This window comes from Nansenia antarctica, assembly GCF_963989245.1.
Source record: "Nansenia antarctica genome assembly, chromosome: 1".
NCBI classification, from domain to species: domain Eukaryota; kingdom Metazoa; phylum Chordata; class Actinopteri; order Argentiniformes; family Microstomatidae; genus Nansenia; species Nansenia antarctica.
Window position 1 is genome coordinate 85,519,539 of NC_137674.1, and position 15,155 is coordinate 85,534,693.

At 45.9% G+C, this 15,155-nt stretch overlaps 1 protein-coding gene across 1 annotated transcript in view; it reads right to left on the minus strand.

The window, feature by feature from the left end:
• dpf1 (double PHD fingers 1) overlaps positions 1–15,155 on the minus strand; it is a gene marked incomplete at its 3' end in the record, with an annotated part of 68,789 nt that overhangs the window by 29,564 nt on the left and 24,070 nt on the right. The window contains exons 4-6 of the mRNA XM_080543238.1: positions 14,568–14,675; positions 13,017–13,144; positions 7,375–7,464 (exon numbers count right to left, since the gene is read on the minus strand). Of these exons, the coding sequence (XP_080399364.1) occupies positions 7,375–7,464; positions 13,017–13,144; positions 14,568–14,675 (326 nt within the window). The remainder of the gene's footprint in view (positions 1–7,374; positions 7,465–13,016; positions 13,145–14,567; positions 14,676–15,155) is intronic.

Sequence of the window (15,155 nt, forward strand, 5' to 3'; positions counted from 1 at the left end):
AAGGCAGTTGATGCCTGTACTGGGGGTGGGTTCAAGAATCTCCACCTTGCTGTATGCTAACAAAGACAATGCCGCTCCTATGTCGGCAAAATGGCTAAGGAAGGGGATCTCCCCATCACCCTAAGATACCAACACAGTCCCCCTAGACATCGAGCTCTCATACCCAGCGGTGACTGGTATAGATGCCCACCAGGGCTACTGGCAAATGAGAGGGATCTTTGTGATGCGTGACACTGCGACTGACATGGCCCCCTCTGTTTACAGAAATAACAAATGACTGAGGGAGAGAAAGGAGGCCGCCCCCCCAGAGTGTGCCCCCCCCCCCCTTGGATGAACTAGACCGTTCTGCCTCCATGGCTCTTTCCTCCTGGTCATCTTTCTCCCCCTCCTGTGTGGTGGATAATCACACCTTCCCCGTGACACGATAACAGATCACAGTTATCCGCAGCCATCGCCGCGCCTGTCTCGGCCCCTCCACTGCTATTTCCTGGACTGTGTGTGTGGGGTAAAGCTATCTTTAAACTGTTTCCCGCCAAAACCAAACTGCCACAATTCCTTGAAAGTGGATAGCCTCACTGGATCATTGTAATGGAGTCCTGTTTGGGGTCCCAACAAAGCCCTGGACAGGCTCCAGTACATGCAGAACTCAGCTGCCAGGGTCCTCAACAACACCAAGCCCTGGCAGCACATCACCCCCACCCTCATTCACCTCCACTGGCTCCCAGTCAAATCCCGCATCACTTACAAAATCCTCCTCCTCACCTACAAATACCTCCACGCCTGCGCCCCCCAGTACCTAACTGACCTCCTTCCCCAGCATACCCCTTCCCGGAACCTGCGGTCCGCAGACATGGGCCTGCTGTCCACCCCCCGCACCAACCTTACGGACCTTTGGGGACAGAGCCTTCAGCGTGGCTGCACCTACTCTCTGGAACTCCCTTCCCATAGTGATCCGCAACGCCCCCACCCTGGACTCCTTCAAATTAGCCCTCAAAATACATCTGTTCTCCAAGGCCTGTTCTTCAAGGCCCCTAGTCACTGTTTCTGTTTTGCTTTGTTTGTTTTCTGTTTTGTCTGTCTGATCATTCACTTGAATTGTAAAGCGTCCTTGGGTTTTCTGAAAGGCGCTATATATATATATATATGAAAGCACAGGTGGGTATACCTGCTGGGCATTGCTGCCTGTCGCACCTCCGACGGTGCCAGTGGGCTGACTGCAGGGTCGTCAGCCGGGAGCCACCCTTCACTGATGTTTCGCTCCTTTAATCCCGGAACATCTCAAGGTGGTGGAGCAGTGACAGGGACGTCTATTATTATTATTATTATTATTATTATTATTATTATTATTATTATTATTATTATCAACCAACCAACAATCTGTCAAATGCGTCCTCTAGATAACAAGAGATTCAAGGTAAGTCTCTATTGGTTCTCTCCATACGGTATGGAATTTATGCCTCCCGTTCCAACTGTTTACGTGTTTAGCACTGCCTTTTAACAATCTCATAACCCTCTGAGTCCAACCAACCCAGAGCAGCGTAGCTTCCTGGACCAACTGACACGCTCTGCAGTAACACGTCCAATACCGTGCTGCTGGCCAGTTCATTCTTTTAGCTATCTTCTCTCTAAACAAGGAAACGGAAAATATCAACTTCCTGCACGTTACATTTTGGCATTAATCAATTCGCCACATCAAAATGGGCCTTGTGTGTCCTTTGTCGTTGTTGTTCCTGCTGTCTCAGTTGTTTGCGTTCAACATGGCTCCATCTCCGTCATTCGACATTGTATGGTAGGATCTGCCACACTCTCTTCCAGGTCTCCCATCAATACCTCAATCATTTCCTCTTTCTTTATGCCAGTCACCAGAACCTATACTGCTAACACCCAGCCAAGCTAAAACACAAGTTTCAGGTAATGCAACAACAACAACAACAACAACAACAATCACATACAGTACGTGTAACAACACAGAGGGGATTGGCCACTTTCAATCAAACACAATCAATCAACCTGGACGAGCCCCCAATTGTGGTGATCTAGTCCGCTAGTCTACCTGATGGATTTGGTCTGAGATCTATATCCAGCCTAGCCTAGCCATTAGCTTTAAAAATAAAAATCTGTCTTTCTTCTTCTATCACGACAACTGCCAATGGCCCCTGGCCTGAGCTAGATTACACTTCCTGCTACGACTGGTTAATTGATGATTCACTTGCTTAGTCAAATGTATCGATTGTAAGTCACTTGGGAATAAGGCGTCTACTAAATGCCAAAAATGTAAAATGTAAATGTAGCTCATTAACTCTTACAACTGTCAACGTGAGAGTTGAACTGTGAAACAGTGAAACAGATGTCCCGCAGTTTGAGTTGCTCCAACCGAATCTTGCACTTCTGACTTGTCAACACAAGTGACAGTCTCTACAAATACCAGATGTTAACCAGCTGCGCTACTGAGAGTTAGCAATTGGACAGTGCAGGTTAAATGGTAAATGGACTGACTTATATTGCGCCTTTATCCAAAGCGCTTTACAACGGCCTCTCATTCACCCATTCACACACCAATGGCGGCAAGCTACCATGCAAGGTGCCGGCCCGCTCACTAGGAGCAATTTGGGGTTCAGTGTCTTGCCCAAGGACACTTCGACATGTGGCCAGCCGGGGCTCGAACCGCCGATTTGCCAAACTTGCGATCATTAGACGGCGGCTCTACCTCCTGCGCCACAGCCGACCACCACCAGGTTGGGGTGTTTTGAACATGGGGGGTGAGTTTACTATCTCAGCTCAGTTACATAGGTGTGTGTACTTGTGGTGACTTAACTCAGCTCAGTTACATAGGTGTGTGTACCTGTGGTGACTTAACTCAGCTCAGTTACATAGGTGTGTGTACCTGTGGTGACTTAACTCAGCTCAGTTACATAGGTGTGTGTACCTGTGGTGACTTAACTCAGCTCAGTTACATAGGTGTGTGTACCTGTGGTGACTTAACTCAGCTCAGTTACGTAGGTGTGTGTACCTGTGGTGACTTAATTCAGCAGCTCAGTCACGTAGGTGTGTGTACCTGTGGTGACTTAACTCCGCTCAGTTACGTAGGTGTGTGTACCTGTGGTGACTTAACTCAGCTCAGTTACGTAGGTGTGTGTACCTGTGGTGACTTAATTCAGCTCAGTTACGTAGGTGTGTGTACTTGTGGTGACTTAACAACCCACACTGTTGTGTTGGAAGGTTCATTAATGAGGATGAGGTCCAGGAAGTCTGTGCTAATGAAAGACACATAATCCTCCGAGGTGGGAAGCTTCCATACAAGCCACGCTGTTTTCAGTGTCTTCCCTCTTCCCTCCTTCCCTCTTCCCTCCTTCTTTATTCCCTCCTTCCCTCTTCCCTCCTTCTTCATTTAAATGTTTTGGTTTCTTTTTGCTCCTTCTATCACAGAGACTGCCAATGTCCCCTGGCCTGAGCTAGATTACTAGCTACGACTGGTGGATTGATGATTCACTCGCTTAGTCAAATGTATCGATTGTAAGTCGCTTTGGAATAAGGCGTCTGCTAAATGCCCTAAATGTAAATGGGTATTATCCATAACCATCAGAGGTTTATTATTAGGGAATAAAGTGTATCAGGATAATACATGTACAGTTCTCTCTCTCTATCCTGACTAGTTATTTATTCCATCTCTTCACCTGACATGATTACACCTCACAGGGAGATCTGGGCTCCATTTAACAACAGGTGGGCTTCAGTTAAAGTGTAAACACTTACGGAGAGAGAGAGGATTAGCGAAAAGACGGAGAGAAGCGTTTTGCGCCCTCATCTAACGAGAGTTGTTTTCGAGCCCATCCAATGATTAGTCTGTCTAGACCGACGCAGGGGTGCCGCACGCGTGCACACACTCCACCTCAGAGTCTGTCAAACATAGCGTGTTCAATGGCTATTGAGCCATCAGTGTTGTGCCTCCTAATCTGACACGCCCCCGTGAGCCTCGTTCTGGCGCCCCCTCCCGGCCGGATTGAGTGGGCCGGATCTCTGGCTCTGTTTGCAGCAGGTGTGGGCTATTACCTTTCAGCCCAGCTGTCCCAATCACCACCTGGACAGCCGCCTACTTAACCCTGCTACAGACGGAGATCCAACGCTTGAACATAACTATCTGTATGGCTCGACCCCTGGACCCCCTCTGACTACTCTCTTCTGGATTTCCCTCCCTGGCTCGACCCCTGGACTCCCCTCTGGACTACTCTCTCCTGGATCACTCTCCCTGGCCCGACCCCTGGACATTCCCCTTGACTACCCCCTCTGGATCTCGGACTTTGCTCACTAGGGTAGTATTCGCAGCACATAATACAACACCCCTGACCTCATACACGCACACACACATAGTATAATTACACACCCCATAACTATCGCCTGCATCACACCTTATGTTTGTTTTTCCACTAGTTAGTGTAGGGCCTATTTCTTTGTGTATATCATCCTTAATAAATCATTGTATATTCTCCTGGCCTCTGTCTCTGTTTCTCTGGGGTTCCACCACATTTGGCTTTTCCAGTTTTAAGGTGTGCATAACAATCAGAAGTGTGCGCTGTTGACGTTCAAAATAAAATGATTTGGTTTTAGAGAGAGAGAGAGAGAGAGAGAGACACAGAGAGAGAGAGAGAGAGAGCTCAGGCTGAACAACAAGACATTTTATCCACAGTGTTTCTAATGAGATCAGATCACATTGGATTACCGGCATTTTTCTGGATTATCGCTAAACGCTGTATAAAGTATAACAGCCGTTGTGTGATTCGATATAGTAACCCGTGAGATATTGATGTGTCTTTTTTTTCTGATTTGGAGTTGAAATAGTAAATGTGATAGCTTCTTCAATCCTGGTGTAAGGTTGTTACTGTAGCGTTAGCCCCGTAGCAGAGGGGAGGAGAGGAGGATGCTAACATGGAGGTGTTAACGAGTGCACACTTACTATGGGACAGGGAATTGATTTTGCTATCAGAGGTGCTAATCAGCTGAGTTTGCATAATTGCAGCGGTAGAAAAGTAGCTATAGTAGCTATTTGAAATGAACAGTGAGCTGGATTGGTGAGCTCTGGTGGAGGTGTCAGTCAGAGAGATGCAGCAGGTCAGCTAAGAGACTCGGTCTGCAACCACACTCTTAAATTCTCTTTCTTTCCATACCCTTTTTAAAAAAAAATACATTTTCCTCTTCATTCATGGTTGTTCTCTAGGGCGAAACATACTTTTCTTTCTAAAGTTATTATGAGCAGTCCCACTCATATTTTTCTTTTTTTTAATGACAGATATAGTAGAGATTATGACAGGAAGGATGGGTGAGAGAGAGAGAGAGAAGGGATGACATGCAGGATATGTCCGCGGCTGGAATCGAACCGGGAGCCCTGCGGTACATGGTCAGCGCTTAATCCACTATGCCACCTAAACGCCCCATACTTAAGTTTTCTTTCTAGATAGATAATACCCAGTAATAAATAAATGGTAAATGGACTGACTTATATATAGCGCCTTATTCCAAAGCTCTTTACAACGGCCTCTCGTTCACCCATTCACACACACATTCACACACCGATGGTGTGTTACTTTGTGCAATGCAAGGTGCCGGCCCGCTCATTGGGAGCAATTTGGGGTTCAGTGTCTTGCCCAAGGACACCTCTACATGTGGCCAGCTGGGGTTCGGACCGCCGAACCGCAGACCTTGCGATCATTAGACAGAGTAATGTACAGTAATGCACCGGCACGTGTGAAAAGGAAAATATTGTATGTTTTAGACCTTGAATGTGAAGTTTCTGTGTACAGCAAATCCTTTATTTTGGACTCACTGTGATTTTGTTGAAGAAAATGTATAATAGTTAGACTGTAAAACAGCCTTTCAAAGTGAAACAGGCAGTCAGTATACTAGTTAGATGTAAAACAGCCTGTCACAGGTAAACAGGCAGACGGTATAATAGTTAGATGTAAAACAGCCTGTCACAGGTAAAACAGCCTGTCACAGGTAAACAGTTAGATGTAAAACAGCCTGTCACAGGTAAACAGTTAGATATAAAACAGCCTGTCACAGGTAAACAGGTGTACAGCAGGGGGCCATTCCACTAAAGGTGGATCAGTATAGCCGCGATATAAATAAATGCGGTGCTCAGGCAACTCGAGATTGGAATTCAAGCCTCAGGTGATTCCTCGAACGAGGATCAGCCTTGTGTCATCAGTGTTCACAGAAGACAGGCTTACAAATCTTCGATATGGGCGCGTGCACGCAGACATACGCAGCCCCGAAGAGTCGATCTGTCGAAATGAAGATACTCCACTCTGCAGGGGTACTACATTTGCGCAGCATTCCGAATTATAGATTTTTATGAAGACGGAAAAATAAGATGTAAAATAGTGCAATACTGCCGCAATTAACAAGGCGAGGGAAATGGTTTGGCAAGAAATTGCTGACAGATTAAATGCGTAGGTCATACTAGCCCCAGTTATTGTTATATGTTCATATTTTAATAAATGAATATTACTACTGTGGTGATATCAGCAGCAGGCTACAAACCGTCATAACGCCACAATGGCCTAGTGGTACCGACTGCTGCCATAGGATTTATTCGTCATTTTATATCGGTGGTTCAAATCCCTCTTCAGACGCACTTTTTACGGTATTTCGTTGTCTGAATCTAATCTAAAATCTCATCTAAAAAAGTATGTAGGCTATAAAATTATGGTGCAGGCTAATTTACAAGAACTGACACGATTACAATGGTGTTTGAAGCCTTTGCATGAAATCTTCGGTTAAATGTAAAAAATAAATAAATGAATGACTTAGTCAAGTCTCGAACACGCAACCTTTGGAACTCCAGTCGGCTGCCTTAACCACTACGCCAGCCAGACCGCTGTGATGACAGCAATGCAAGTTGACACAATTACTTCTTTTTTTACACTCTTTTCTTTATTGATCTATCGATCTATCTATCACACTTTCAAAATATCAAGTTATCTATCACACAATCAAACTATCTATCGATCGATCACACTTTCAAAATATCAAATTATCTATCTATCACACAGTCAAACTATCTAATCTATCTATCTCGTGTGAAGTGGGAACTAATATTTCCTAAAAGACACATGAGGAACTGTCGTTCGGGGTTTAGTTTCCGCCTGTGAGCCTTTTTTGACGCGCGTCTCACTATAGCCTGTGTTTTAGCCTGGTCGCGAGCAGGCTAATTATATCTGACTCAGAAGGAGCTCAACCAAGCAGCGAATGATTTGAGCCACATTGATGGCACCGAACGCAAGCTAACATTTTCGAGGCTTAAAACTTTATCGAGGCTTAGAACTTTATCGAGCTTCGTGGAATAGGGCCCAGGTCTCCCCTGGGGGTTTGTCTCACCCGTCCTTTGGTGCGGTTCTTGCGTTTGGGAACGTCCTCCTCCATCTCCTCCACGTCCAGCTCATGAGGGAAATCACCGACCAATAGCTTCTGCAGGAGCAAGATACAGAGAGACCAGTTCATTAGACAATGTTACAGGCCTAGATACTGTAACATTGTATATTTAAGCAATATCACACCAGAGGGAGTGCTGTTATACTGAATATCAGCACGGCTGTGATTCGGTCGTTGGTACGAGGCCGCAGGACCCTACAGTGCAATTTATTAGTTAACAGTAATAAGCGACAACAGATTATGATTTTTTGTTTTCAGATAAAAAAAATTGGCTCTGTCAACAAAAAATAGTTCCGCAACTGGACTGTTGCCTAGTAACCTGAACACAAACATCTGCAGGCTAGTTACTTTGTATTAACGGTCATTTCGGAGTGATACATATAGTTCAAAGTCCCAGTGCTGTTATACTGTATATCGGCACTCATGGAATGCCTCTTGTCCAATCAAATTACTTGGTCGGAACTAACTGTTGTATAATTATTTATATACTATAGGGGTCACCAGTGCAATCAGAGAGACCAATTAAAGGCACATATGCAGGAATGTTTCCATAGTGTCTCCTCCCCTATCTCTACCCTTGCTCAATGCAAATAACTTCCAACTGAAACAATTAATATGTCAGCGAACGTCTTTCTTACATGACTTTGACGCTTGCCAAGGACCTGTGTGGCTGAAAGGCAGTTAGTTATTTCGTTTTGGAAATGTTCACAGAAACATGAACACGGAAATGAACCAGCCAGCAGAGAAAGTCACATTTTCTCACATGAAAAGAAGAAGAGTGCTTTACCACAGCTGTGCATTTATACTGTGACAGAAAACCCTGTCATGGATAACCTGCATTATACAATGGATAGATCCGGTCCTTTGTCTCTATTGGTCAGTTTGGTCCATTGTCTCTATTGGTCAGTTTGCGTTCCAGCCGTTGCCGATATCCATGACATACGCACGGCTAGATGGAATGTTGACACATCTTTTCATATTACTCCACGTTTGTATAATATTACCGTTATCGAAGCTACATTCCTACCGTTGCTTAGCAACCGATAAACAACTGTTGAACAACTGGATGAATACACTTACAATAAAGCATAGTTCCATTAAAATACATGAATTAAAAGTGTGTCTTGTCTTTCTTTTGTGAAATATTGATAGATAAATGTGGTAACCGCTGTATAAACGCTTAACTACGCCATTACCACGCCCGAAAACTACCCGCCTCTTCCGTGTTGCGAAGCTGTGTCTTTCACATATAAGCTGTGTCTTTCACATATAAGCTGTGTCTTTCACAGAGAACTCTCTCTCACACAGAGAAGCTGTGTCTTATACAGAGAAGCTGTGTCTTTCACAGAGAACTCTCTCTCTCTCACAGATAAGCTGTGTCTTTCACATATGAGCTGTGTCTTTCACAGAGAACTCTCTCTCACACAGAGAAGCTGTGTCTTTTACAGAGAAGCTGTGTCTCTCACATAGAAGCTGTGTCTCTCACAGAGAAGCTGATCTTTCACAGGTAAGCTGTGTCTCTCACATAGAAGCTGTGTCTTTCACATAGAAGCTGTGTCTCTCACATAGAAGCTGTGTCTTTCACATGGAGGCTGTGTCTTTCACATGGAAGCTGTGTCTTTCACATGGAAGCTGTGTCTTTCACATGGAAGCGGTGTCTCTCACAGAGAAGCTGTGTCTCTCACATAGAAGCTGGGTCTCTCACAGAGAAGCTGTGTCTCTCACAGATAAGATGTGTCTTTCACATAAAAGCTGTGCCTTTCACAGGTAAGCTGTGTCTCTCACATAGAAGCTGTGTCTCTCACAGAGAAGCTGTGCCTTTCACATAGAAGCTGTGCCTTTCACATAGAAGCTGTGCCTTTCACATAGAAGCTGTGTCTTTCACATAGAAGCTGTGCCTTTCACATAGAAGCTGTGTCTTTCACATAGAAGTTGTGTCTTTCACCGGTAAGCTGTGTCTCTCACAGAGAAGCTGTGTCTTTCACAGATAAGTTGTGTATTTCACAGAGAAGCTGTGTCTTTCACAGATACGTTGTGTCTTTCACAGGTAAGCTGTGTCTTTCACAGACAGCAAGGATGCACACTCAGTCACGTAACTGGCTATACACAGTAGAAAACTCCCACTAAACCCAAAGTTATAAACAAATCCGCTCATTCCCCAAAGAAAACTCAGTCATGAGTCAATGGGCCCTATTATGCACTTCATCAATAAGACGAGGCGGTAGATCTAAACTTAAGACGTGGAGGCGTGGTCAAGGCCACTTTGCTATTATGCGTGCGGTAGTGGGCGCCTAAAACCCGGCGCTAAGCAAAGAAATTAGTCATGGGTGTGTTTTGGGCGTCTTCTCAATCAACCCAATCAGCGTGCCAGGTGCCATTCCCTTTAAGAACCGGCTGCGTTAAGTCATTAGCGCTATGCTATTATGGAAGTCCTAAGAAGGAAGTCAGCGCGCTTCTCTGCCTCTCCCTTCTGAAATAAAGCATTTATACTGTGACCGTAATTGACGTCTTGCCGTGGAGCCACGTGCGTGTTCATGTGTGCCCACATGCATGCGCAAACCGCGGAGGCGCGCTCGTGTTTCAAAACGTGCATAAAGTCTAAACTTAAGAACTTTTCAAACCACTTCTTAGCGCTAGGAGCAAAGTCAGATCGCATAATAGCAGGGGCGCCTAGTGCACTTCATTAACATATGAACACTCCCACAATGAGCAATATATGCACGGGAGTTTTACGTCTTATGTGTGGGCGCCTATCGACACCTGCATAATAGCAGTAGCGCGTATGAAGCGCATAATAAGGGTGGCGGTAGGTCTTAACCTGGCGGTGCGTCTTAATTAAGACTTAAGACGGCAAGTTAAGAAGTGCATAATAGGGCCCAATGTCATACAGTATATGTGACACAGTCTGATCATTTGGTCCGCATGTCGGCAACCTTGTATGAACATATTTCATAATATTCAACACAAAGTAAACGCAAAATATCTCATTAATAAATGAATCGAACTCATAAAGCCTTCATATGAATCCAACAGTATCAGACAGACCCGTACCAGGAACATAATCCTCTTGTGTAGACAGCTGGTCTAACCACCTTCTTATAGAAACATTCAACCAAAGCGAAAATCTTAAGTCACATTATATTCTACGTGTATGTGTATAGTACCACAACACGCTGGTCTCTGAGAGTATATATTTGAAGAAGAAGAAGGAGAAAAAACTAAACAGAGAGTCCCAAGTGGAACAAAATTAAACAGAACGGAACATATGGAGGAAAATATATAATGAAAACCAGAAGCCTGCCTCCGTTAGCTCCCTACTGGGAACCTGCACCAGGCGAGGCCCAGGATCAGAGGCCTAGTCCCAGTGGAGCCGCGGGGCTGCTGTGTGGGCCATTAATTTAACTGATAATTGGCTAATTGCCGACCTTGAGAAAGGCTGGCATGTCTGGAGCAGGTGGAGGGAGGGGCTACTGGAGTGGAGACGGCTCACAGCAAGGAGATGACACACACACACACACCGCACGCACACATACACACACGCTCAGCACACACACACACGCACACACACACACGTACACACACATACACATAGACACATACACACGCACGCGCACATATGCGCACACACACACACAGACACACACACACACATACTCTCTCTCTCTCTCTCTCTCTCTCTCACACACACACACACACACACACACACACACACACCCACACCCACACCCACACACAAATCCTCATCAAAAATACTAAATCCTCATCATTGCCCTCCCATCTGGTTACACACACTCATAGCGTTTCTCTGTGAAACACACTCTCTCTGGGGTGGGGGGTGGGGGGTGAGGGGGGGGTGGAGGGGGACTCAGTGGGGGCATGTTATCTCTGCAGGGGACGGTGTCACTGCCAACGAGAGACACTGATACCACCACAGAGGGCACAGGGAACGAGGGAGGGAGAGGATGACAGAGGAGGGAGAGAAAAATGGGGGGAGGCGAAGAAAGATAGAAAGACAGAAAGAAAAAGTAAGAAGGGGAAAAAGGTAGAAAGGAGGAGAGATTTGGGAGAATGAGAGAGTAAGAGATAAAGGGCCCTATTATGCACTTCATAAGTCTTAAGCAATAAGACGAGGCGGTAGATCTACGTAAACTTAAGACGTGGAGGCGTGGTCAAGGCCACTTTGCTATTATGCGTGCGGTAGTGGGCGCCTAAGACCCGGCGCTAAGCCCAGAAATTAGTCATGGGTGTGTTTTGGGCGTCTTCTCAATCAACCCAATCAGCGTGCCAGGTGCCATTCCCTTTAAGAACCGGCTGCGTTAAGTCATAAGCGCTATGCTATTATGCAGTTCATAGGCGCTAGACTTCATGCACGTTTTGAAACACGAGCGCGCCTCCACGGTTTGCGCATGCGCGCTGACCCACTTCTTAAGAATGCGCGCCGACCGACTTCTTAAGAAGTGGGTCAGCGCGCATGCGCAAACCGCGGAGGCGCGCTCGTGTTTCAAAACGTGCATGAAGTCTAGCGCCTAAGAACTTTTCAAACCACTTCTTAGCGCTAGGCGCAAAGTCAGATCGCATAATAGCAGGGGCGCCTAGCGCACTTCATTAACATATGAACACTCCCACAATGAGTAATATATGCACGGGAGTCTTACGTCTTATGTGTGGGCGCCTAGCGATACCTGCATAATAGCAGTAGCGCGTATGAAGCGCATAATAAGGGTGGCGGTAGGTCTTAACCTGGCGGTGCGTCTTAATTAAGACTTAAGACGGCAAGTTAAGAAGTGCATAATAGGGCCCAAAAACTCTCTCTCTCTCTCCCCCCACCTCTCTCTCTCTCTCTCTCTTACCCCACCTCTCTCTCTCCCTCCCCACCCCTCTCTCTCTCTCTCCCTCCCCACCCCTCTCTCTCTCCCTCCCCACCCCTCTCTCTCTCCCTCTCCTTCCTCTCTCTCCCCACCCCTCTCTCTCTCTCTCCCTCCCCTTCCTCTGTCTCTCTCTCTCTCTCTATCTCTCCCTCCCCACCCCTAACAAAATTAATCACAGTAAGGAAAGCCATTGTGAAGCAAAGGAAATGGCAGAGAGCTTGAAGAAAAAGTGCATTCAAGTGTTCAGAGAGACCTTGCACCAAACTCATCGGCAGCTAGATTCAAACTCAAAAGTGTGATTGTGACACAGTCTGATCATTTGGTCCTCATGTCAGGATCTGATGTAACGACCGGGCTTTTCTTTCTAAACATGTGAATACATTTCCGAGTTGTTGAAAATCAACGACACATCGCTAGTCAACTAACACAGCTTGTTTTGCGAGCCTGCTAACAATGTAAAGTAGTGTTCTAGTTAACTAGGTAGCAGTGGGGGATTACTCACCCAATCCATTACGTCGCAGTATTTTGGCTTGACTAGCAAGTTTGTGTTGTGATTCGTATCTCCGTAGTTCCGTGTTTCAAAAGAAAAGGCTGAACATTTTGATTGGTTGAGGACCAAAAGTCTAGAATGTGTCACAATGGCACGTGTGTGTGTGTGTGTGTGTGTGTGTGTGTGTGTGTGTGTGTGTGTGTGAGTGAGTGATTGACAGCTCTGCTCACCTGGCATTCGCTCATATGCTCCTCCTCCTTGGTCTCAACCTTCTTGTCCAACGTTTCTCCGCTCAGCAACGACTCCAGAACCGGACCCTCAGGGATGCCCCCCTCCTTCTTCAACGACGCCTCGTAGTCTGAAACAAACACACACACACACACACACACACAGACACACACAGACACAGACACAGACAGAGACACAGACAGAGACACAGACACAGACAGAGACACAGACAGAGACACAGACAGACAGACAGACACAGACACAGACACAGACACAGACACACACACACACACACAGACACAGACACACACACACACACAGACAGACAGACAGACACACACACAGACACACACACACACACACAGACACAGACACAGACACAGACACAGACACACACACACACACACACACAGACACAGACACAGACACAGACATAGACACAGACACAGACACAGACACACACACACACACACACACACACACACACACAAACAGATGAATGCATGCACGCATTCATCTATATTTACAATTATAAATGCCGTAGCTTTCTAGAGTTCAACTGTCCTACCCCATCAGAACACAAAATGTTTTCTTTTTACTTTATATGCTTCGAAACATGGTTGAAACTATCATTTGTCAATCCTCGCTAAATCCAGAATTCATTCCTCATTGTATTTGAGAGTGGTTACATTTCCCCCGCCCCCCCTCCCCTCAGCTGTAGCCCCTCCCCCTCAGCTGTAGCCCCTCCCCCTCAGCTGTAGCCCCTCCCCCTCAGCTGTAGCCCCTCCCCCTCAGCTGTAGCCCCTCCCCCTCAGCTGTTTACCCAAAAGGTGACCGCTGTGTTGTTTTAATCCCAGGTTTTCACCCGTCAGCAAATTACTGGTCACCTCCCACCGTGCTGCCTTCACCTTGCTCACGTTTTCACACTCAGTGTAGATAAAGGAGAGGGGTCCAGTTAACACTAGGACAGCCGTGCCTATTTCACCAACTATTGGAGCCGCCTCGGGGGGTCTATTTATTCTTTTTCTAGAAAGTTTTTTTTTTTTCCCTTTCCTAACACCAGGGGAGCCACCCCTCCTAAATTTCGTTGTTTGGTACCTGTACTGTAGCAATGACAATAAAGTCCATTCATCATTCATAATAGACCCCCTCTTTAGAACGGAAATCTGCTACTTACACACAAAGACCACTAGAGGGCGCTTCTTGTAAATTAGCCTGCCTCCTACACAGGAAAAACTATCCAAATAGCTTTATACTAGCTTATCCTGATGTGATTTTGAAAATGTAAGGATACTGGGGTGGTAGAGCGCACATATCTAGGAAAAGTCATGAAAAGAGGGTCCTGAAATTTGATCGAGTGCAAAGATACAAAACAAACAATTACTCACAAGGTCACCGTGACCCCACCCATGGCTGTTCTAGTGTTATTATAAGTATTGGAATGCAGCCTGAAGCAGACCTACTGTACAGAGACAGAGACAGGCTGTCGCTATGACAACCACCAAGCCACCACTTCCTCCTCTTCCTAACTGAAACATCAAACGTCCTCTTACCGATCTTGAACTCGATGGGTCCTAATCTGGGGTCCTCCAGGATGTTTAGCCGTCTTTTCTTGCGCCAGCACCGAGCGGGGTAGGTATACAACTGTCCTGGGGCCAGACCTGGCAGAACAAACAACCACACAGACATGTAGCTATACCAAACAACCACACAGACATGTAGCTATACCAAACAACCACACAGACATGTAGCTATACCAAACCTGAGGGCTTAATAAACAACCCCAAAGACATGTAGGTATACCAGACATGTGAAACATGACACAGTATAGTCCAACATTACTTATGTGTTGGTTTATAATTCACTCTGTCAATATGGTTATTCGTTATTTACTTCTTTATAGATTATATTTTTAATTTAAGATTATTTAAGGGTGAAAGTATACAGACATACAGTATACTGATAGTGGGGTATGTGGGGGCACACGCACACACACACACACACACACACACACACACACACACACACACACACACTCTAGAGTAAAATCTAGGTACTCCCAGATTATCATAGCTGCAGGCAGACGACTATGCCCCTGCCAAAAAACGACCGGCAGACAGGCGCACACACACACACACACA